Source organism: Poromitra crassiceps (genome assembly GCF_964638095.1).
Source record: "Poromitra crassiceps genome assembly, chromosome: 14".
Taxonomy (NCBI): Eukaryota; Metazoa; Chordata; class Actinopteri; order Beryciformes; family Melamphaidae; genus Poromitra; species Poromitra crassiceps.
In genome coordinates this window covers 22,826,047-22,849,426 of record NC_139633.1, presented here as the reverse complement: position 1 = coordinate 22,849,426, position 23,380 = coordinate 22,826,047, and the positions used below count along the sequence as shown (strand labels likewise).

At 42.4% G+C, this 23,380-nt stretch overlaps 2 protein-coding genes across 3 annotated transcripts in view; one reads left to right on the top strand and one right to left on the bottom strand.

Moving 5' to 3' along the window:
- slka (STE20-like kinase a) overlaps window positions 1-22,261 on the top strand; it is a 31,044-nt gene extending 8,783 nt beyond the window's left edge. The window contains exons 3-19 of one of the 2 annotated variants that reach the window (XM_083650918.1): window positions 317-365; window positions 2,236-2,385; window positions 4,232-4,304; window positions 5,114-5,308; window positions 5,654-5,735; window positions 6,022-6,153; window positions 6,557-7,852; window positions 8,032-8,162; window positions 8,661-8,784; window positions 10,508-10,687; window positions 13,543-13,614; window positions 15,222-15,351; window positions 16,028-16,152; window positions 16,814-17,008; window positions 17,654-17,779; window positions 19,070-19,183; window positions 19,513-22,261. In XM_083650918.1, coding sequence (XP_083507044.1) covers window positions 317-365; window positions 2,236-2,385; window positions 4,232-4,304; window positions 5,114-5,308; window positions 5,654-5,735; window positions 6,022-6,153; window positions 6,557-7,852; window positions 8,032-8,162; window positions 8,661-8,784; window positions 10,508-10,687; window positions 13,543-13,614; window positions 15,222-15,351; window positions 16,028-16,152; window positions 16,814-17,008; window positions 17,654-17,779; window positions 19,070-19,183; window positions 19,513-19,659 — 3,321 coding nt within the window. In that variant the 3' untranslated portion in view covers window positions 19,660-22,261. The remainder of the gene's footprint in view (window positions 1-316; window positions 366-2,235; window positions 2,386-4,231; window positions 4,305-5,113; window positions 5,309-5,653; window positions 5,736-6,021; window positions 6,154-6,556; window positions 7,853-8,031; window positions 8,163-8,660; window positions 8,785-10,507; window positions 10,688-13,542; window positions 13,615-15,221; window positions 15,352-16,027; window positions 16,153-16,813; window positions 17,009-17,653; window positions 17,780-19,069; window positions 19,184-19,512) is intronic. The other variant, XM_083650919.1, reaches the window with a different exon arrangement.
- col17a1b (collagen, type XVII, alpha 1b) overlaps window positions 21,558-23,380 on the bottom strand; it is a 29,492-nt gene continuing 27,669 nt past the window's right edge. The window contains 3 exon segments of the mRNA XM_083650675.1: window positions 21,558-22,658; window positions 22,995-23,081; window positions 23,192-23,272. Coding sequence (XP_083506801.1) covers window positions 22,594-22,658; window positions 22,995-23,081; window positions 23,192-23,272 — 233 coding nt within the window. The 3' untranslated portion in view covers window positions 21,558-22,593.

Here is a 23,380-nt window from a genome sequence, read left to right as displayed (position 1 = left end):
CATTGACCTCTTGACCTGGGAGAGGGGGGTATGTTCCTGAACACAGAGTCACACCCAAAATGGGGAAGTCCTTTTCAGCAGAATGGATGATGAAATGTCCTGGTTGTGAGTCACTGGCTGCACAACTAGCATTTGCACTCTAGTTATAGGAATAAACTTTCTTTTTACTATGTAAAACTTGCTATGAAATGGAAAATAAACTATGTGTGCATGGTTAAGCAAATGAGTCCTACATCCTGTGAGAGTATTAAAATCAAGACTTCAACTGAATGAACACTATTCTCATTGTTCTGCTTCCTTTGCTTCCCCGTTGCAGATTCTGATTGAGTTCTGTGCGGGTGGTGCAGTGGATGCCATCATGTTGGGTAAGTCCCTCACTAACGTTTCATAGGAAGAAAAAAGTTCCGGAGCTTTTTCACTGGTCCATCGAGTGCCAGCTCTTTCTATTCCATCCAGAACCCTCCTCTGTGGGTTTCTGTTCTTTCCCCCTCTGCAGCTGGAGAGGCCATTCCAACTGTGTAATTATTGTAGCTCACATTTCAAGGAGTGGTTTTAGTCCACTTCCAATGCCTCAGCACTTTCTCTCTTGTTATTTTGAAGCTTGAAGAAACACATCAGCACCCCTTGTTAACTTGACACGGGCCTAACTGACACCGAGAGGTGTGAATCACCGCCCGTGTTAATTGTTAATTTCCTCCAGCGTTGGACGTTTATAAATCGGTAGTGCCATGAGAGTTCATGCTGGAGGAGTCTGACCTATTTTCTGACTCACCTATAACGCATTTCTTCCGTCCCACTGGTACAGTCATGCATGCTGGCGGATGCAAGGGTGGAGTGTTGTCCTCTAGTTGCTATGGGATACCATCAGGCCAACACACGAGGATGTTATGTACGAATTTACCAGTCTCTGCATTTTGAAAGTATAGACTGAAAAATATTTGCTTTAAGGACTACTGCTCTTGTAAGGGGAGTCTGCTTCCTGGTATTGACCAACTCAATGGTTTGTCGGTTAGGACAGATGAGCACATGCAGGAGGTTCCGTCTCTCAATGTTTTATTGGGAGGATAGTTCAAACTGGGTTGTGTATGGTGTTGTGTGTGGTTCAGGAAAAGGTACAGAGTGTGTGGTTCTGAAACAATAAAGGAAAGAATACAATCAACAATAAACCGAAGGATAATCACCTTGATCAAACTATAACACAAAAGGCACTGTTCAGACTTCAGACTCCACCAGCCACTGCTTCCAATATAATTGGGCATAACAAATGTATAGGATACTATTACGGTATTAACAATTAACACAACATAGGAGGATAATTATTGGGCTACTTACATTGGTCATGTACACACACACACACACACACACACACACACACACACACACACACACACACACACACACACACACACACACACACACACACACACACACACACACACACACACACACAGGGATAAACAGTGCAGCAGCATGGCACAACTCTCAACTTAAGGGATCAAGTGTTTAAATACAGCAGGAAACAGTCTAATCAGCACGTCCGCAGCTGTGCATGAGGTGAGGGAATCGGGTGAAAAGTCGTATGGGAGGTGTGGAGGATTATGGGTCCAGGTCCAGCTGAGTCCAGGAAGCCACTCTTTTCTACAGCAGCAGATAAACTACTGTATAATACAAACATGATTTGGAATGCTAGCTCGACTGTCCAATCTATTTCCCCTGCTTCTTCTTTTTTGTGTGTGTCAATTGTGACATTTAAATTAGGGATGCACCGATATGAGAATTTTGGCCGATGCCGATATCCGATATTAACATTGCTGTTATGGCCGATAACCGATATTTACCCATGTCGATATGATCTGTATAAAAACACATTTCTATGATAATAAAATTTTGTAGATACTGAAAAACACATGTAAACACTGAATTTGAAAAAGTAATGCATTTCTTTATTTCAAAAACATTTGTAAAAGCCCATAAATCATAGATTTACTGCATTATTTCATCTCAATGTGAAGAATTTGGCTGATACCGATAACCGATATTAACATTGCAACATCGGACCGATACTGATATGTTAAAAAATGACTAACATCGGCCGATACCGATATGATTGCCGATATATCGTGCATCCCTAATTTAAATGTTACTTTTGTCCGCTATCTCTTCCAGTGGGACCCCAGGAAGAGTAACTGTTAACAGCTAATGTGTGTGTGCTAATGTGTGTGTTTTCATCCATAGAGCTGGAGAGGCCTCTGACGGAGCCCCAGATCCGTGTGGTGTGTAAGCAGACCTTGGAGGCCCTGACTTACCTCCATGAAAACAAGGTCATCCACAGAGACTTGAAAGCCGGGAACATTCTCCTCTCCTTGGATGGAGATGTCAAACTGGGTAAAAAAAAAAAAAAATCTCTCGCTGATGCTTTACAACTTTTCACAAAATGTTCAAGTCGAGCTGAACCCAAAAATGACTTTTATTTTATTTTAGTTCAAATACCTGGGTATGCAGTGCACCTATTTAATGATGTATGCAAAGAAAATCACAACAATCTAATTTCTTTCGTTTTTCTCACTTTTTCACATCAAAAGTTCATTTTTCAAGATTTCAATGTACAGTTTGCTGACGTCACCTAGTACTATCAAATTTCTACCCCATTTCAACCAATCATATCACGACATGCAGCTGTCAATCAAATCTTCATTTCAGGATAATTTTCTCTTCCAAATGAAGTAGAAAATGGCGCCTAGTGCCTGTCATCTTGCAGAATTCCTATCCCATAAACTAACTACTAACTTGGCCAATTGTTAGAAACATGAACAAAAAACAAAAACTATAATCTCTAAGAATGCAAAGAAATGTAAGTGGCTCGTTAAAACGCGCATTCCAGGGATATCGTATTTACAGCAGCGATAATGGCGCGCGCATCCGAGAGCTTGGTTGTCAGGGGTCGCACTTCGGAGATTCCAGGCCGACGTGCTGCACTCTCTCTGGCTGCCTGCGGCTCGCTGAGCTCCACTCCTCCCGTCAAAAGGCTCTTCCCGAGGGGAGCGCCACAAGTAACACACTGAATCCCACTCGATTTGGAGGCGGAACACGCCAGGATTCGCCAAAGCCCAATCCAGTCCCCAGAATTGTCAAATAAAATAATCGACATGATACTATGACCCGCCTCTCAACCTGTCATCTTAGACAAACTATGTTTTCATTCTGAAACGGACTCGTACATGTATGCACATGACGAACGGGTTCAGTTCGACTTTAAGGATTATTCAACAAGGAAAATGAGTCATATTTCAGTGAAGCACTCTTTGAGGCACTTGCACTAGAATAGCATGTTGATTCATTGAGTGTCCTTGGTAAACACCGGTAGCCACTCTCGCCCTTCCTGCAGGGCCAACACTAATAGGCTTAATTAGTCGAGTCGAATGTGGATGTCTTTGCCATGAGTGCTCCGGCAACCTGCTGAGCTGTGTGTCTTTAGGGATAATGGTGACATGTATTTACATACAATACAATTGGAGCAATTGTGCAGAGTCAAATCCAAAACGGTAATTATAAAACAAATTGTTCCCCGACACATTACCGATGTTGCCAGTGATGAGCTAAGTTAAGTTATCCTTTATCCCCATGGGGAAATTCATCCTCTGCATTTGACCCCTCCTCTACTAGGAACCTTCCTAGAACTAGGAGCAGTGGGCAGCCGTATTGCAGCGCCCCGGGGACCATGGTCAGGGGCACTGACAGGAGTTGGTTAAGGAGGAGTGTTAACTGTACTTTGCAAAACTCCACTCAATGTCACTTTGAATTGGCAACATCATATTCCAGGAGATGTGCGTGTTGCTGCTGTGGCATGCGTACAGTAGCTGCTGTTTCCTTGATGATTCATTGTATGTAGGCAGAGGGTCAGGCTGGAACCTAGCAGCGACTTAATAATATGTCTGCTACGTGATAGAGGAGTACAGGCTCCAATACTGGCACAGGTAACACAGCTGCCGGGAGTGATGATGGACTTTCAGAGCCTTAGAAAGAGGATATTGAGGCTTTTCTGCTCAGTCACAGAGTTCATATCTAAAAGCTTAGAGCAGGGCGCCAGGCTAGTTCAGACAAGTTTCCCAGTTGGCAGCTGTGTTGCTCCGGTGGAGATGTGCTATAGGCGACCTCATTATGTGACACAGAAGTGTTGATTATAGTATTTAATTAAATTTAATGAGAAACCTCAATTTCTGCTCCCTTTCAGCTGACTTCGGGGTCTCGGCTAAAAATACCAAGACATTACAGAGGAGAGATTCTTTCATCGGCACGCCATATTGGTGAGTCCTGCAGCCTGGATCAAAGAGTATTTTTACCCCCTTTCCATGTCATCATTGTTCGGAGGTGCCCCACAGCCAGAGGGCGTTCCTTCTTCTCTTTGCTGTCACGAGAGCTGTGACGGAATGACGGCTGAAGGAAAAGCCTTGTTCAGCGTGTTACATGTTCGGTGACCTCAGCTCCAAACAGAGAGGCAAAGTGAACGTCACTTCCTGCTTCAGCACTGTACCAGAGATTTTCTTCCGCAATTTATTTTCCTATAGACATTTCGTAAAATTATAAAAAATAGTTTTACTTAGTCAAACAAAACGGTTCAGCTATATTTAGAATCGGGAGAGACCATAGAACATTTCACTCGGACCAAAACTAAAAACAAACATTGAAAAAATATTTTCTTTAAACCCACATTTTTTTACGTTTTGTTTTGAGTAAAATGTTATGCGGTCTCTCCTGTTTCTAAATATATCTGAACCATTTGGTTTGAACAAGTAAAACTATATTTATAAGCATTTTACGAAATGTCTATGGGAAAATTAATGGCGGATTAAAGTCTCTGGTACAGTGCTGAAGCAGGAAGTGACGTTCCACTTTGGCTCTCTATAGTGAATAGGCTTTCTCTCTTTCAAATTCCACAGAAAACATGCACACACACACACACACACACAGTATTTCATTGTCGTGTTTTTGTCCTGAAAAAGAAGGGAAAAGATAATTTCCCTTTGGAGAGTGATACAGTATCACACATCCTCATGCAGTCTAAATTTAGCAGCATTTCCAGCCTACTGACTCGTCTCGTCTCGTCACTGTGCAGGATGGCACCGGAGGTGGTGATGTGCGAAACCTCCAAGGATCGTCCGTATGACTTCAAGGCCGACATCTGGTCCCTGGGGGTCACGCTGATCGAGCTGGCGCAGATCGAGCCGCCAAACCACGAGATGAATCCCATGAGAGTGCTGCTGAAAATAGCCAAGTCCGAGCCGCCCACGCTCATGCATCCCTCTCGCTGGTGAGACGTTTACGGCTAGTGGGGTGACGCTGAACTGTTTTAACAATGGCTGCCAGTGATTTCCTAACTGTTTCATGTGAGAAAAGATGGTGGATTGCACATGCATAGTGGAGTGGCCAAAGAGGGAAAGAGCTAATTTCATTGAAACAGGAGCCATGAATGAGGCAAACTTATGTTCTATATATGTCTATTATATGTCTATATTATATGTAATATATAATATACATATAATATATTATATTATATGTCTATATTATATTATATATTATATGTATTTTTTATTTATATTATATGTCTATATTATGTTCTATATATCTTCTCAATTATTTTTTCCATTCCGGCCAGGTCACCAGAATTCAACGACTTTCTACGGAAGGCACTTGATAAGAATGTGGACAATAGGTGGGGCACTTTACAGCTGCTACAGGTGAGCTACCCAGTACTCCGTTCGCTCCCTCCTGACCCCTCACGTTCACACACTGTGCTACCATTTACATGCCCCTGTGCTCTTTTAGGAGAGCTTATAACCTAAAGAACACATTCAGATAAAAGTTCAAAAATGTGTAAAATATGTATAGAATATGTCATATTTCAACGAGTGTCATGTTCTGTGTCATTAATTTACATCATATCTGATTTATCCCGATTGTAAATGAAGGACAGAGATTTTATTTTTCACGTTGATCCCTTGTGTCCCTGTCCATCCATAACAGCATCCTTTCGTCAGCCGTGTGACTGATAGCAAACCTCTCAGGGAGCTGATCGCTGAGGCCAAAGCTGAAGTCACAGAGGAGATCGAAGAAGGCAAAGAGGAGGAGGAGGAGGAAGAGGCAGAAGTACCTCCGGTATGTAGTTTTAGTCGTGTTTGCCACGGGTCTGGAAAGTGCTTGAATAAAAGAAAAAAAAATCTAGTACTTAGTCTTAGTCTACTTAATCTAGTAATCTAGATTTTTTTCCTATGTGCAAGCATGACTGGAAACCAATTTGCATTAGAGGACTTACGAGACTTAGACAGTATATGTGAACATCTCTGTGAATTATTGGCTTGGAGTTTTTAAGTAATTGTCCTTGAAAAAGTGTGTGAAAAGGTTGAGATTCAACGGCAAAAATTGCCCTGTTCATGAAATGATGTACAACATTCATCGTTGCAATGAATCAGTCAAACTTGACGTATCCTCACGAAAGAGTGTGCTGTGACATTTCCCGTCACTTTTTGTGGTTTTCATATTTCTCTTCCTGTCGGGGCAGGCGGGTCCTGGACACAAGCGAGCGCCGTCAGACGCCAGTGTGGCCAGCTCAGAGGAGGACAAAGTTCCCCCAGCTGCCTCCACTCTGGAGTCTGTCACAGAGAAGACCGAGGCCGAGCCTGCTGAGGACGGGACCAGCGATAAGCTCTCTGACGAAGGATTTGGCACAAGCGAGGTGGACAAGGCCGAAGAGGAGAAACTCAATGAGGTGTCTGATGCCAGTAATGAAGACCTGGCCATTGGGCTGATAGAGCCCCCCAAAGACTTTAAAGACTTTATCTCCGAGGATTCTACAGAGCCCAAGCCAGAAGACGGACAGGCCGAAGAGATTTCTGCTGGGCCTGTGCCGGTATCACAACCAGAAGACTCTTTAGATACAGTTGAAGCCCAGAAACCTGCGGCAGGTAGTCAAGAAACGGAGGAGGAACAGAGGGAGACGCAAGAAAAGGAAACGGGAGATGAACCTCCCCGAGTAATAGCAGGAGAAACAGAGCCAGTGAGAGAAGGGGAGGAAGAGGAAAAAGAAGTAGGCACAGAAGAATGTGATGTGACTCCTCAGCCTGCTGAATCCACGGGATCAGGAGAGCAACCTGAGCATGTACCAGAAGAACCAGAGTCCATATCAGGAGTTGTGGCACAGGCAGAAGAAGAGAGCAAGGGACCTGCTGAGATGCCTCCACTGGAAGTGACAGCGGACAGAGAGCCACACACAGATGATGGCACAGACATAAACACAAAAACAGAAACTGAGTCAAACCCAGAGTCAAACATAATGGATACAAACATAAATGGAGTCACAGACGACACCACTGAGGTTTTGGTAGAGAAAGAGACCATAGAGAGTCAACCCAGTGTGTCAACAGACGAGAAGTCAGAGGACAACACCAGAGAAGAAACAGAGCAGGCTACAGGAGAGAAGCAGGCCAAAGAGGAGGTTCAACCAGAGGAACAATCAGGAACTCAATCCACAAACGGACTCGATGAAGAAGCCAAAGACACCTCTGAGGATTTGGAGGCAGTGGCCCTTTCTAAGGCTGTCCCTCACAAGGAAGACGGAGAGCAGACTACTCACGAAGAAGAAAGCTCTTGCCAAGATGCTGTCTCCGTCCCAGAGAGTGAAACGGAGTCCGAAACCAAGACGGAGCAGGGAAGCCCTGCCGTCAGGGTCAAGCCAGATGTGGAGAAGGACTCAGACTCTGGAAGCAGTTCTGCTGCCGATACCAACAGCCTTGACCTGAATCTTTCCATCTCCAGCTTCCTGTCCAAGAGCAAAGAAGGAGGCTCTGTGTCTGTGCAGGTAATCCATTCCTCATGTACAATCTTAGTTGTTGAAGTGAAACAAATGAATTTGATAGTGGTAGTAATAAATTGAACACCAGTTGAACCCTCAACCCAAAGACTACTTGAAAACATCCCCATTTACTTTTTAGCCCTGCTTTTTATTTAATTTTTTATTTAATTTCTTATTTTTCTCAGGACACAAGACGTCAGAAGAAGACTCTGAAGAAAACACGCAAGTTCATGGTGGATGGTGTGGAGGTCAGCGTAACCACATCAAAGATCTTGACGGATAATGACACCAAGAATGAGGAGATGAGGTTCTTGAGGTAAGTCTGTCCCTGGTCCGTTTGCCTGGCCTCAATGTGGGACGTGACCTATTTTACCCGCCCGCCTTAAATAGTTCCTGTTCACTTAGCAACTCCCACAGGTTTTCACAAATGCCAGATAGATTATCCGCTGTGATGAATGCTGCTTAATGTTACCGTCGTGTCCTAAACTCCCTTTTAAAGACACTAGAAATACTCCCCTGACTGTTTCAACAAGTGCTGTCTGTTTATCATCCGAGTTAACATATATCAATTTCACAACCACTGATTCAGAAGTGATGCGATCAGGATGACCAAAGTAGGAAAAGATTCATCTCCCATTAGAAACAAATGGATAGTGCATTTCAGGAAAAACATTATGAATGACACAATCAAATCACATCTTGAAGCAATATAACATGATGAGAAAAATGTATATTGTATAAAATAAAGATTGTGGATTTCGAGGATATGTCGGGACCCTGATTCCATTGTTGCTGCTGTTGTTGTTGTTGTCAGGCGCCAGGAGCTGAGGGAGCTGCGTCTCCTGCAGAAGGAGGAGCAGAGGGCCCAACAGCAGCTCAGCAACAAGCTGCAGCAGCAGAGAGAACAGATCTACCGCCGCTTCGAGCAGGAGACCACCGTGAGTCAGTCAGGGACAGGAAGTGTTGGCTCGCCAACTCCTAGGAAACCAGCTGATTCATCTCGAGGTGGATTTGAAATCTGATAGAGGAAGTTCAATGAATGGTGTAGCCAAAACACCTCCCGAGTAGTAAGATTTCCTGAGATATAAATGCACTTAATCTTTATCTATCGTTCATGATCTGGATGATGGGGCGGCTGTAGCTCAGGAGGTAGAGCGGGTCGTCACTGATCGCTTTGGATGAAAGAGGTCGGTGGTTCGATTCCCGGCTCCTCCAGTCTGCATGTCGAAGGGTCCTCGGGCAAGATACTGAACCCCAAATTGCTCCTGATGGTGTGCCAGCACCCTGCGTGGCAGCTTGCCACCATCGGTGTATGAATGGGTGAATGTACCAACTGACTGTAAAGCACTTTGGATAAAAGCGGTATATAAATGCAGGCCATTTACCATTTACCATGATCTCTGCTCTGAAGAGCCATCTCTGTTTTATCAGTGGTAATCATGGAAAATGTCCTTTGAGTTGTATTGCCTTGACAAAGTCAGCCATGATGAAAGGACACGTATGGTTATTGTCCTATTGATTTATCCACCCTCTTAACACATTGGGTGCCAGCCATGTTTTCATTCCTGTAGGTAAGTTGTGCCAGGGGTGTTTTTGACGATTCTGGCTCATTTTAGAACAGCCGAGGATTCTTTTCTGTTAAGAATTCATGAACAGCAATCATCTAAAAATAACTAATAGAATGTGTGCTTTCTCTGTCTAAAAGAGTTAGTTTGCAGAGTTAGTAGTTATGTAGATATTAGCCGTTGAGTACAGCATGGTTTCAGCGTCTGGAAATTTATTCAGAGATAAATGGCTTTTTGTGAAACAGTCACTTTAACCATTCATTTTTGGCATCAGTAAGACCGTCAGACATTCTAAACAATAGTTTTGAACAGTAATTTCCTCCATAACAACAGGAAACACCCCTCTCATTCAAACTCCTCCCTCCGTGTGTCTTCTCCTCCTTCCTCCTGGCTTCAGCGGGCGTGTCAGAAGCGTGTTGTGCTGCCTGCCTGTCTGTCTGCGTGCCTGCCTGCCTGCTTGCCTGAAATGGATTGGATTACTGTAAAATCGCCAAGCTTGCTCCCGCGGTGTGTGTGTGTGTGTGTGTGTGTGTGTGTGTGTGTGTGTGTGTGTGTGTGTGTGTGTGTGTGTGTGTGTGTGTGTGTGTGTGTGTGTGTGTGTGTGTGTGTGTGTGTGTGTGTGTTCGCGCGTTGATCCGCGGCTCTGGGGGGAAGGGATCTCTGTCCGTTCTGTGTGTGTGTCTCGGGCTTCTGACTGTAAAATCCAAGCCATTTCCGCGGAGGCGGCTGCTTTTGGGTCCCGTGGCTGTGACTTCTCTCGGTCTCTGTCGCCACTTAGTGGTCGGTAAAATAGATTACACACATGCTCTTGCTCCAAATAGTTATCTCGAAGATGTAAGAGGGGTTGATTGATGTCCCACCGTCAAAAAAACATGTAAGACGAGTTATTTCGGCTCTGGCACTCAAGCGTTGGATTATGTAAGACGAATTATTTCGGCTATGGCACTTAAGGTGTTAAGTAGGAAAGGCTTGACACAAACTCAACGGTGTCGATCCATATTATATATATATTATATCCATATTAATGTACTATGATACTTTCACGCTCATCACTTGTTGAGAGGCTTATGCCACTATCTGTTGACTGTTCATGCAGGGTAAGAAGCGCCAGTATGACCTGGAAGTGGAGAACCTGGAGAAGAAGCAGAAGCAGACCATTGAGCGGCTGGAACAGGACCACACCAGCCGGCTCCGGGACGAGGCCAAACGCATCAAGGCGGACCAAGACAAGGAGCTCTCCAGGTTCCAGAACATGCTGAAGAACCGCAAGAAAGAGGTAACGCTTTGCATGAAAGATGCTCCATGCAAGTGCCTTTCCTGGGTGGCTTCTTAGATCCTCGCTGGTGGAGGTTAGGACTGCTCGTCATATACCAGCTATTTAATGCAACAATTGTTTAACAACTTGCCCAGCGGCATGCTCAGCTATGACAGAATATTTCATATTATTCTGAAGGATTTTTATTGTATTTTTTAGCTCGCTATTCTTGCCTTGTGCATGTGCAATGATAGTAACTGGCAGGCTGTGCTATCTTTCTCCTAGAAGCTGCTATCTCCGTGTTGTTGTATCCATTATTCATCTGCCCTGAGGCTTCCAGTTGCTTCTTAAGCAAGACTGTTGCTACTGAATCCATTTGTTATTTTAGAGAACCGCTTAGTAAAAGTTACATCTCGGCGAAAGCATAAAGCCTTATAATGCTGGTGTGCTTGGCTTATGATGTCTAATATTTGCTGTGTTTTTCACAGACACCATCTTGAGCTCATACTCTGCTTTGCAACCTGTTTGTTTTCTTGCTGTTTGGGTGCTTCCAGCATGTGCATTTCTCCGTTTGTGGCTTTTTTCACGACAGCAACTGCGTACGTGCATTACCATATAATGCTCGGGTAGCTATTTGGCTAAGAGTATATTATCACTATGCTATGAAATACAATCCAATCTTACTCGGTGCAGTCTGGCTTAAACTGGTTGCTGCAGCTCTTATTATTATGATGATGTTGTTGTGTAGCTGCAAAAATATAAGTTTATAGGAGAACTTCACACACAAACAATGCAGATTTATTTTGCACATGATCTCACACATATCCGCAAACTTTAATTTGGCAGTGAGAGTTTGTTTGAGCTAAGTTGTGGACCAGTGATGTAATTTGTGAAGGAATGACATCACTGGTCCACAAATGAACTCTCAGTAACTGTGTAGTAACTAAATGAAGGTCTGCAAAACTGTTGACAGTTTGCGGATATGGGAGATTACATGCAAAATAACTCGGCATTGTTTTTCGGTGAAGTTCTCTTAAGCCAATTGATGATGTGTATATATTTTGTATACGTTTTATTATTTTGTAATGATATATTCTAGTAGAAATGTATTTTAAATGTCTACAACTTGTTATTGTGTATGTAACTAACTAACCCTGTTTCCTGTATGACTGTGTGAGGTGGCTTTGGTCATGGGATGGCTGACCTTTGGAGATTTGTCCATGTGATTTGGGGTTCAGAATGATATATGTAGGGAAATAATAGCTGGGTGTCAGAGTAACTGATATGGAATATTCTTCAACGAGTAACAAGACGGCATGCATTTTACGTTTGAAATATGTCACTTAACTCTAGTCTGCTTTCTGTGGATTGATTTCATCATAAAGGAGTGCTTGTGAGCAGTCTGCTAAACATTCTGTCGTCTCAGTTGCCAGTTAACAGATGATTCCAACTCAGTTACTCTTGAAATTCATAAGGCCAAATAATCATCTTCATTGCTGCGGGACTTAATTGAATGCAAGGTAAGATGAGGGGGGCTATTTTGAGACTAATATCTCTTTCCATGTATATGTCAAAGCTGTTTCTCTTGACATAGTCCTGACTTGATTCTAACACGTGTAATTCAAACAGGCACTTGTGAAGTGCTCTGGAAAGGCTACTAATCAAAAGAGTCAAACCCCGCCTCTGGGAAATGAGCATGCCGACTTCTCATCAGATTGTGGCTTTGGGATGATTCAGTGTCTCTCCCCTCAAACTGGGCCTTGCATGCCTTCCTACTATTATTGGCCACCTTTTATAGCTTTTCAGAAACCAAAACAAAACTACAACACCCAATGTCTGCACACTTCCTGTAGGCCAAACAGGAAGTTGGACAGTCACCCAAACACATGAGAAAAGAGCTCATGAAACGCATAAAGGAGGACCTATCGCTCCTTAAGAGTGCAGAGGTAAACCACCACTCTGTCTCTCTGTCTCTCTCTCTCTCTCTCTCTCTCTCTCTCTCTCTCTCTCTCTCTCTCTTTCTCTCTTTTCACACACACACATTTTATAAACAAGAGATCAATCATCTTTTCTTGGCAAGATACGCGTTTGCTTATTAACACTAAAATTTAAGGATGGCTTTACCGGTAATCAACCCACTTTGTATCATTAATAATCTGGGTAATATAAGCACATGGACAGTGTTTACCTTCTCTCTCTGTTTTCCTCACGGAGATCTCCCATTTCCTCCTCTGGCAAAGCGCTCCGTTGTGACGCGTTTTACGTCACAACGCGTCACAATGGAGCTGCAGAAGTTCTGCTGGAGAGGCAGAATCTGCTCCGAGGGTGGCTGTTATTGTTTATTTTTATTTTTTAAGTCTGCGCCCATCCACGGGGAATCGCATGGAGAGCCTTAACAAGCCTTAATGATTTGCAGCTCGTGGGGGCGGAGTTTCTGCAGGCAGCAGCAGGAGCATTTTTTCTCCGTGAGGTAAACAGAGAGAGAGAGAGGTAAAACCCCCGCCCATGTGCTTACATTACAGAGATGATATATGATACAAAGTGGGTTGATTACCGGTAAAATAAAGTAGCATGGAAAGTAGCTTAACATAACTGCCCTTCTACAAGCTTGGATGCAACTCAAGTGCCGGAGGTCTGAGCCTCTCTCTCGAGCATGAGGAGATGAGAAGATCTTTTAATAACTAATTCATTGACTTCCTGCGGACATTTACCTTGGAGCTGTGCCGAGCGCCTTACACTCACCGATACTCTTGACAGGAGGAGAAAAGGGCCCATCTCTTACATAACTCAGGAAGAATCAGTGTGTGTGTGGGAGTGTGTGTGTGAGATCTTCTGTCCCTGATCAGGGCGAGTGCGCCGTGTGCTCTCCTCCGCAGGCAGTGGCCCAGGTTATGATACAGTCTTTTCAGTTGTCCTCATGTGCTCTCTTCAACGCTCAGATGCAGGATGTAAGTCCCCCCCCAACCTCTCTCTCTCTCTCTCTCTCTCTCCGTCTCTGGCCCCCCCTACATACGTATAGATGTGTGCGGTGTCTCTATGTAGTGACGGGGTCATACTTATAGATGTGTGTGTGTGTGGTGTCTCTATGTACTATAGTGACAGGGTCGTTTGTGATGGTTCCGCTTTACTTTGAGAGCGGCACACATACATGTAAGCATGGGCAGTGTTGTTGTTTTGGAGTGTTGTTGTCACTGTGTTTGTGCAGTGCTTCTCTCCTCCTCTCCTGCTCAGTATTTCTCCACCAAATCAAATCACACATGTTCTCTACCTGTTACACAGTATTACAGCGTTTACATCAGGCTAGATGGAGGCTAGGAGTGAGCATGGACACTGCTCTTGCCCAGACATGGTTTTCTCTGACTGGAACCACGTTCTCCTCCGTCGGCTTTGGTCCGAATGCTGACTGAATAATCTGTCATATGTCTCCCTCACATGGGAGTTGAAGGATGTAAAACTCTTAAAGCAGCGTTGCATTGTGCATTGCTTCCTTATGGATAGTTTAGCTCAGTCAAACTGACTTGCTTAGGATCCAACCTGACAGAATACTGTATGAGCTAGCTTTTTTGATGAGTTGAGTAAATAGTGTATAATCAATCATCAATGTGCAAATGATTGCAGTATGTGCAATTTGTCACCGGCTAGGTGTTGTGAGCCAAAAGGGTAAATCAACAATTAAATAATTTGTTGCCATTATGTAGAAAACTTTCAAAAATCTAATCAAATCAAATAATGCAGGCACACAGCCTAATGCAGTGGTTCTCAAATGGGGGTCCGTGGCACTTTGCCAGGGGGTCTGCGAAAAGTTTTCAGGAAAATAAAAATAAAACCTTTTTTTTTTTTGTGCAAAAGCTTCATAGTTCAACGAAAATATTTGATGCTTTAAATCTAAAATGGTTCATGGATTACATTCTAATCTAACAAACCTATCGATTTAAAAGTCAAGCACGTTACCGTGGAAACAATTAAGCTTAGCCCAAAATCACAAATCAGAATGAGGGAGTCCCCGGTATATTTTCTATCTTGTAAGGGGTCCTTGGCTGAAAAACATTTGAGAACCTCTGGCCTAATGAGTGCATAATGTAGATTGTACTCCAAACGCTGTCAATGTAGATTACATGACATCATTTGGCAGATGCTTTTATCCAAAGTGACTTACAATAGTACATCTAATCTCTCTCATAGATGTTGTCTTACATGAAGCTACGAATCTAAATCTCTGCTGAACTGATAACTTTTTCTCTCTTTCTCTCTCCATCTCCATTGTGGATCGTTGCCATCCATGATCTCTGACTGTGTCTTCTTGATTCCAGTTGATGCTGTGATATCTAGTGCAGTGCTTTGTATTGTATTGAACCTGAGTAGTGGATGACTTGATAAGATGTATATGTTTTCATTTCAGGCAGTCTCTCTACCTGTGACACATTGTACTTTGACATTTTCTACAAGCTCTCTTCCCCTGTCTTTCTCTGTGCTCTTGCCTGTCCTGGTCTCTCTCTCTGCCTGTTCTGTTCTGCATGGCTCCTTCTCACTGCTCCTCCTCCCTCTGGCTCCTCAGGAGCAGGAGTTTCTGCAGAAGCAGCAGCAGGAGCTGGACGGAGCTCTGAAGAAGATCATCCAGCAGCACAAACTGGAGATCACCACCATCGAGAGAGACTGCCTCAACCACAAGCAGCAGCTGATGAGAGGTAGGGGATGGAGAAAGGCCTGCTGACAGCTTGGCACATGAGATTAGATATGAGAAGATGCTCACCGGGCAGCAATTAATGACTATTTTCATTGTCGATTAATCTGTCGATTATTTTCTTGACTAATCGATTAGTTGTTTGGTCTTCTATAAGATGTCACAAATTTGTGAAAAATGGCGATCATTTTATCGCCAAAGATCAAGATGACTAGCCTGGATAAAACCATTCGGATCTGTGAACTCACATTCTGTTTCGTTTCGTGGATCCGCCTGGATTCTTTTAACGATCAATCGGTTATAAAAAGAAAGAGTTAGCGATTAATTTTCTGTCGATTGATTAATCGACTAATCTTTGCAGCTTTAGATGCTCACAACAGCAGCCTATTAAACGTACACTATATATCATGTGATCTCCTTAAGGTAAGGCATGTCATGAAAACTTATTCTGCTTCCCACCGGTGTGCAAATAATGTAAGAACACGGAGATGCCGTTTGAGGAGACGTGTTACTGCTTGTTGAACATGCTGACGATATTTCCTGTCTGTTTTAGTCATCACTAGAATGCTTTTTTCCCCACGTAACTCTTCAGTATCTAACATGCATGTACATGTCTGCTAACTTCCACATTTGCTGTTTGTGTCTGTGTTGTGTCTGTGAAATGTGTATGTGTTTTGTAGCTCGAGAAGCAGCCATGTGGGAGTTGGAGGAGCGCCATCTGCAGGAGAAGCACCAGCAGCTAAAGCAGCAGCTGAAAGACCAGTATTTCATGCAGAGACACCAGCTGCTCAAGAGGCACGAGAAGGTAAGGGCTTCGACATTGGTAAACATACTTTATTAATCTGTATAATATAGGGCTGTGAATCTTCACTGGCCTCACGATTCAATTTGATTATTTATGATTCATCTGTCAATGATTCAATTCCATGATGCATCATGATTCATCTCGATACAGCTCAAAGTATCGCAGCAGCTGTGTGCAGCATACTTAGTATCACATCCTCAATTTTTTATATTACTGCAGTGCCCATGGTTACTTTTTCATTAATTAATAGAAGCAGTCGGATAAATAACAACTCCCTTTTCTATTTAGAAAGTGCTTTAAAATCTGAATGTTAACATAAATTGTAAACAAATGATTCATCTGCCAACGATTCGATTGTTTCATCTGTCTTCGATTTGATGCAACGTGATGCATCTTATAAACGATCAATTTTGACACCCCTAGAATAATATTATAGATTGGTATTATATATAGCTTTATAGGATTATTGAAATGTCTTGAATGAAATCACCTTGCTGAACAGTACTGTGTGTATGTGCCTATTTCTGTGTGTGTGTGTGTGTGTGTGTGTGTGTGTGTGTGTGTGTGTGTGTGTGTGTGTGTGTGTGTGTGTGTGTGTGTGTGTGTGTGTGTGTGTGTGTGTGTGTGTGAATGACTGTGCCTGACTGTGTGCATCTCATAGGAGATGGAGCAGATGCAGCGCTACAACCAGCGGTTGATAGAGGAGATGAAGAACAGACAGACCCAGGAGAGAGGTCGTCTGCCTAAGATCCAGCGCAGCGAAGCCAAGACCCGCATGGCCATGTTCAAGAAGAGCCTCCGCATCACTGCTGCAGCCAGTAGTACCCCCGAGCAGGAGAGGGAGAGGATCAAACAGGTGATGCATAAAACACATTTCATACCATACCGTTTAACAGTTTCCAGTTGTTACATTCAAGGAAAGGTGCAATGAAACGGTGCAATTTCATTGGGTGCTCTTTAATTATATTTCTTTAGAAAGGAGAGAGATTTTCACCCACATTTTCCAACCAGTGACTTTCAAGTCCCCTCTTCTGTAGCCTGAACACCCTCAAGATGTTGCTGCAACTTTTATTCACAGTACTTCTACATCTTTAGTCTGAATGCAAGGGAATCTTGACAACTTACTGTGCAGCGGCTGCTCAAACCAGGCTCTGAGGCAATGCATTCTTCCAGGATATACAAAACAGAAATATGTGAAAAATAGACACTGAAAAGTATGATTTCTTTGCGGGTTATTAAAATCATTTTAGTATTTCTCAGAAATTCGCCACTCCATGACCAAGTCCATCATACTGTACAGTATATCCTAGGACCAGTCTCAGTCACTCTGTGACGAGTGCCAGCGCTGCCTCGAGCACACACAGACCACATTTCAAAATAAGACCGCGGACCAAACAAACCCAATAAATAGCCTTGTATGGTGCAGCCATATGGGTTTAAATTTGGGAACAAGAACACAGAGAATTCCAATGGTCTGTTTTATTTTGTCTATGTGGTCCAGTTCGCTTCCCAGGAAGAGAAGAGGCAGAAGAACGAGAGGCTGCACCAACACCAGAAACATGAGAACCAGATGAGGGATCTGCAGCTACAGTGTGACTCCAACATCAGGGAGCTGCAGCAGCTACAGGTGACACATAAAACACACACACACACACACACACACACATTCGCCATACCTCCTACACACACATTCCTGATATTTTAGTTTACATTCAAGCATTTAGCTTATGCTCTTATCCAAAATGACATACAAGTAACATTCGCGAGATTTGACAACAGATCTTATCGGTAGCTAATGTTAGCAGGGAGCAATTAGCTAAAGCTACATGTGAAGTTCGCAGATGTACAGTAGTAGCTAAATCTGGGTTGGATTTTTATTTTTTTGTCAGCGGATATCTTAGTTACAGCTAGATTGAGCTAGCAAGGCAGTTTTGTTTTTATATGTGTGGTATTTATTCAGTTTTAACCTGTCTCAGACAGGGGGAAGAGGTGACCACGCCACTGGCGCCGGAACAAGGGGGTCATGGGGACATTTTGTCCCCCTTAAAATTTGGTCCCCCTAAAAAAAAAAAAAATTATTATTATTATTTTTTTTTAAATCTGAGGGGGCAACTGCCCCTGACGCTTAGAGCCCACTTTACACTGTTTACACAGCCTGTGACACTTGTTAAAGCCGTGATCATTGTGGGATTATTACACCTGAGAGACAGACAGACCTGGACTCTGTACTGCACTCACTGTCATTGGCTGCTGCTATAATCGTATACGGTTATTGTTATTTTATTTTTGTGTTGAGATGACAAGTTTTGCACTGTGTTTCGAAGTGATAATAATAATAATAATAATAATAAGTTCAGTGTTTCTGCCTGTGTTGCTGTCTGTTGTAGTGTAATTATAAAATGACCTAAAGGGAGAGCAGGTCACCAAGTGAGTGAGAAAAGGAAAAATACTGAATAATTACATTACTACAGTATAATCCTAATGTTAATTTAAAATGAGATATTCATCTAAATATGGCTAAAAATTATCCAAACGTCCATAAAAACGTCAATTTTTCGTCGCCGCCCTTACGGGCGCCGAAAAGACGTAAAAAAAAAAAAAAAAAAAAAATTTTTTTTGTGTGTCCCCCTTATTGCAAACTCGTTCCAGCGCCACTGGACCACGCCCATTTAGCAGACTGGAAGAGTATACCATTTCATACTATACACTTAGAGATGTAATGCAGCATCTCTTAAGTGTATAAAGTATCTCTGCTAGCTGTAGACTGACCATGTAAGAGATAAGTGCGAGGAAAAGTAAGCAAATGAGAACTAAGGAGAGAGGGAAGGCATTTCCAGTGTAGTTTGAGTGAGTAAAGGAGGTATGATCAGTAATCCAACATACAGAAATGACCGTGCTCATCATTGCTGTCTTTCAGAATGAGAAGTGCCACCTGCTGATTGAGCATGAGACCCAGAAGCTGAAGGAGCTGGATGAGGAGCACATCCAAGAGATAAAGGAGTGGAGAGAGAAACTAAGGCCCAGGAAGAAGGTATCCTTCACCTCCTGCTTTACTCAAAAGAATTAATGTCTCTTGCACCAAGTACCTCTACACCCACACCATGATTTATATCTAGAAAACAAGCCCAAATTATGTCATTGACTTGGAATATGAGTGATATTCTTACCCTAACCAATCTCACTCCTCATGCCTAAACCTAACCAAGCCAACCTTGCGTGAGCATGCGCACCTGGCCAATCCTAGTGCTTGAATGCTACGCAGGGCGGGTCTTGTCAAGAAAAGCAGTGTGATCCATAATAGCAGTTCAAAAACACATCGTCTTCCAACTCTTAGTTGTATGTATCTGCTGCCCCCTGCAGGCGCTGGAGGAGGAGTTCACACGGAAGCTCCAGGAGCAGGAGGTCTTCTTCAAGATGAGTGGTGAATCCGAATGCCTTAACCCCACCACCCAGAGTCGAGTGTCCAAATTCTACCCCATCCCAAACATGCACAACTCAGGCTTATAGCCTCCTGTGAGTCTGTACAACAGAGCAGACGCACACTACAAACATGGCTGTACTCATAGACTCTGCCTGAAGTGGACAACATTTCTATGACCGTCACTGATCAAAAATGTAAAAATGTCTGCACTGCTTTTAGTTCCACCATTGGTGAGTTTGACGTGCCTAACTCAAATACACACACACTCACGCATAGACACACCATCCCCTCACTTGATCACTCTTCTCTCAGCTTGTCGGGAAAATGTCCAAAAGGCAATGTGCACTTTTCTGAGCATGTTAAAAAAGGAAAACAAAAAATCTGCAGTAGGTAGCGAAGGCAAATCATGCTTATCAAATTGATTATAAGCACAGCCTGCTACAGTATGAATGATCTCTAGTGCCTAATAAGTTATCATAGTGTCCCCTGAATGTTTTGCACTTAGCATTTCTGCATCACCATTTTAATCATTTTACATGAGCTGGTGCTTAAGCGAACGCGTAGCTCTTGTTTGGCTGCTTATTGAGGCAGAGCTATCGCAGGTGAGAGAGGTGCTGATGAGTCTGTAGTTATAGGGCTTTCTTCTGGTTATGTAGTCTTTTGTGCCCAGTGTCTAATGTCGTCATGGGGATCAAAGTTCATAACAGCGCCCTCTGTGTTAAAATCAAATGGAATGTATTGTCTTGTAAATGATGCGCTGATTAAACTGTTAATTGTATGTATGTATGTATGAAGTGAAGTTAGATACTGTGCCGATTATTGAGGATTTTACAATCTCTAGAGTTGAATGGAGGGAAAACACCTATGACTTTAGTACCTTATTCTATTTAAATGCTATGCCCCCACAACACACATTCCCCTGTATAATTTCACATAGGACTGACTTGTTACTTCTATTTCTTAACAGAGTGACTAAATGCTCAATTACTTTTTATATATGAAATCACTTTCCCTTTTTTGGAGTTATTTTGAAGTGTTCACATGGATGCTTTTTTGAGACAGGTTTTCATAAGAGGTATGAACACAGGCTTATACTAAAGGAATGTAAAGCTGTTGATTTGCACTGTTTACTATTTTGCCACATGAGCTGAAATATGCAGTAGTATAACTGTCATCACGTGCTCTTGACAGTCAGGAGGAATGCTCAGATTTCCTCTTTTCAAGTCACCTTCTCACCCAAGCCTATTGGAACTCCAGACTGACTGAATCGTTTAAACGTTTTGCATGCCTTTTTTTTCCCCTTCGAATTTTACCTTTGGTTTCAATTATGTCCTTAGTATTTTATGATGAATACATTTAGTTTTCTAAACATGTATTCATGATATATCAATGCTGTAGTCACTGTTTCAATGACCTTGTGCTCTTTCTGAGACCTGTGGTGTATGAAAGGTGTAACATTGTATCAGTAAGCTCTTTCAGTGTATGAACCCCGCTGTGTGAGAATGTGGCCTTTTGCTGTATTTTATGATCAGAACGAAGTACTGATGTCTCACAAAGACCTATTTCACGAGGAAGTGACACGTTTATTTTGCCGCTACATATCAGTGCATGTCATCATTTCTGTATGCTAGGTTCTGAGTATGCTGACGTTATGACAAAATGTCTTGAATGCTGGATTTTTATTGGGGTTATTTGAAACTGTGTCTATGAATTACACCATACACCCCATAGATTTAAAATCTTTTATTTTGTTATGTTGTAACATATTCATGTGTTGATAAATTGTCATTCTACTACATTGAATACTCTTATATGCATTTTTGATGTCAGATCAATTTAAGTCTCTATACGTCAACATTTTTGTTGTAAATAAAATATTAACTGTTGATTAGCCGTTTGAACTGTCTTGAATGGAAATTGTTTCAAGAGCTGATTAACAACCAGTTGCTACAAACTAGTCATAACATCATATAAATAGCAAGACTCATAAGTCCAAAAAATAGATTTATTTGTGTCTTTCTGTCAGCACATCACTAGTTCAATAATATAAAATAGAATCTGGGAACAATTCCATAATTTTCATAATTTAATTTCTTTCCAACATTTAAGGTATTAAGAAAATATATCCATTTCAGTGCTCTCTCATACAAAAATATACAATCGAATCAGTCATTCCCAAGTAATCACTGAAGTCCCCCTCCAGTAGCCTTTCTAACAATGTATATTTAAAAAAAATCTAACAAACTTGGCAAGTATATCATTGGTCTTGAAGGAACAGACAAAGCTGTGAATCCCCACCCCCAATTCCCCTGTTGCATAAATGACACTCATGATGATGATGAAGCATTGGTTTATATAAAAAGAAGAGCGTTTTAAGAAATTCTTAAAAATTTGAGTGGGCTGAAGGGGTCAGGGGTCACTGGCGGGGTCTTTAAGGCTGGACATGGCATTTGATTTAAGTGGTAATATGGCATTCTATGACAATATTGTGGGTTTTCATGAAGCTTTGAAAATGGTTACCTTGATATAACATTAACAACACTTTTATAGTCCTCAATACAGTATAATCCAAACAACAAATTCAAATAAAATACACCAGACACTCAAATCACACAAGCAAAAGATGCAAAGTGCAATAAAAGAATATCAGCCGTTGCTAGTTATTGCTCTAGAGTTTCCCACGCAAAGCTGCCCCTGGAAAAAGTTTCAAGACAAGCTACAAAAAATGAGCACAGTAAACATACACACACTCATAATTTCAAAATCGTCTGTGTCACAAAACACTGACCAGCAGCTAAATCCATAGCTCCATAGCCATAATAAAGCCATTTTAAAGAGACTGATGCAATATTTGGCCATTTAAACTTTCTCTGTATTTATCAAATGACTTCACTACCAGAAGGCAAGAAAGGAAAATGTTCTATCATTTACAGTACATTGCTACCATTTAACACTTTTTTGGGGGGGGGAGATGGTGTAATTTAAATGAAATCTAGCATGACCCAGTGGTATTAGTGATATTAGCCCTTTAACAGCCTAGTTCGGCGGCGGCGGTGTTTACGACGAGCAGCTGCAGCATCATCGCCTGGAATGGAAGAAATATATAAATTAATTGGAATGGCATTGTGTTTCGTGGGAGTATATTACATTTGCAAAAAAGGACTCTACTTTTTCTTATCTTCAGCATATTACACTTAAAAATGAATAAAAAAAACAGCTGGCACATCGCAGGGCTCTGGTTTCAGTGATCTTATTGCACCAAAGTTAAAGTGACGTTTCGAGCGTCAAGCTCTTCTCCAGTGTCTTCACTTTCGCCTCGGCACTGGCCCTTTTTTGCCGTTGGATGTGCACGCTTACTCCTCTCCAGTATATTACATTTAACAATCTTTCAGTGGCTTGACAAAGAGTTGAATGAATTTACCTGCTGCCCTCTTCTCTACTCGGTGTGGAATTTGGACAGTGTGGTGGAACCCTGATAGTCCTGGTACACCTGGGCGGCCATTTTCCCCTGTAAACACCATACAAGACTGTCAGACTGCTTGGCTCAGACAGTCCACACTGACGTTTATATTTAACACAGGTTTCTCAGTGGTGTTTATCTGTTCCAGTGGACTGTACCTTTTTCTCCTTTGGGTCCAGGATACCCTCTGTCTCCCTTTGGCCCCTGTCTTCCTTGAGGGCCCGGGATGGTCCCATAGGCTGCACAAGAGGAAATGCACAGATTCAGTGGTAATGAAGCAATTTATCCATCTAAAAATATAATATTTTGAAGATATTTGACTATTGTTGTAGAGTTGAACTTGATTT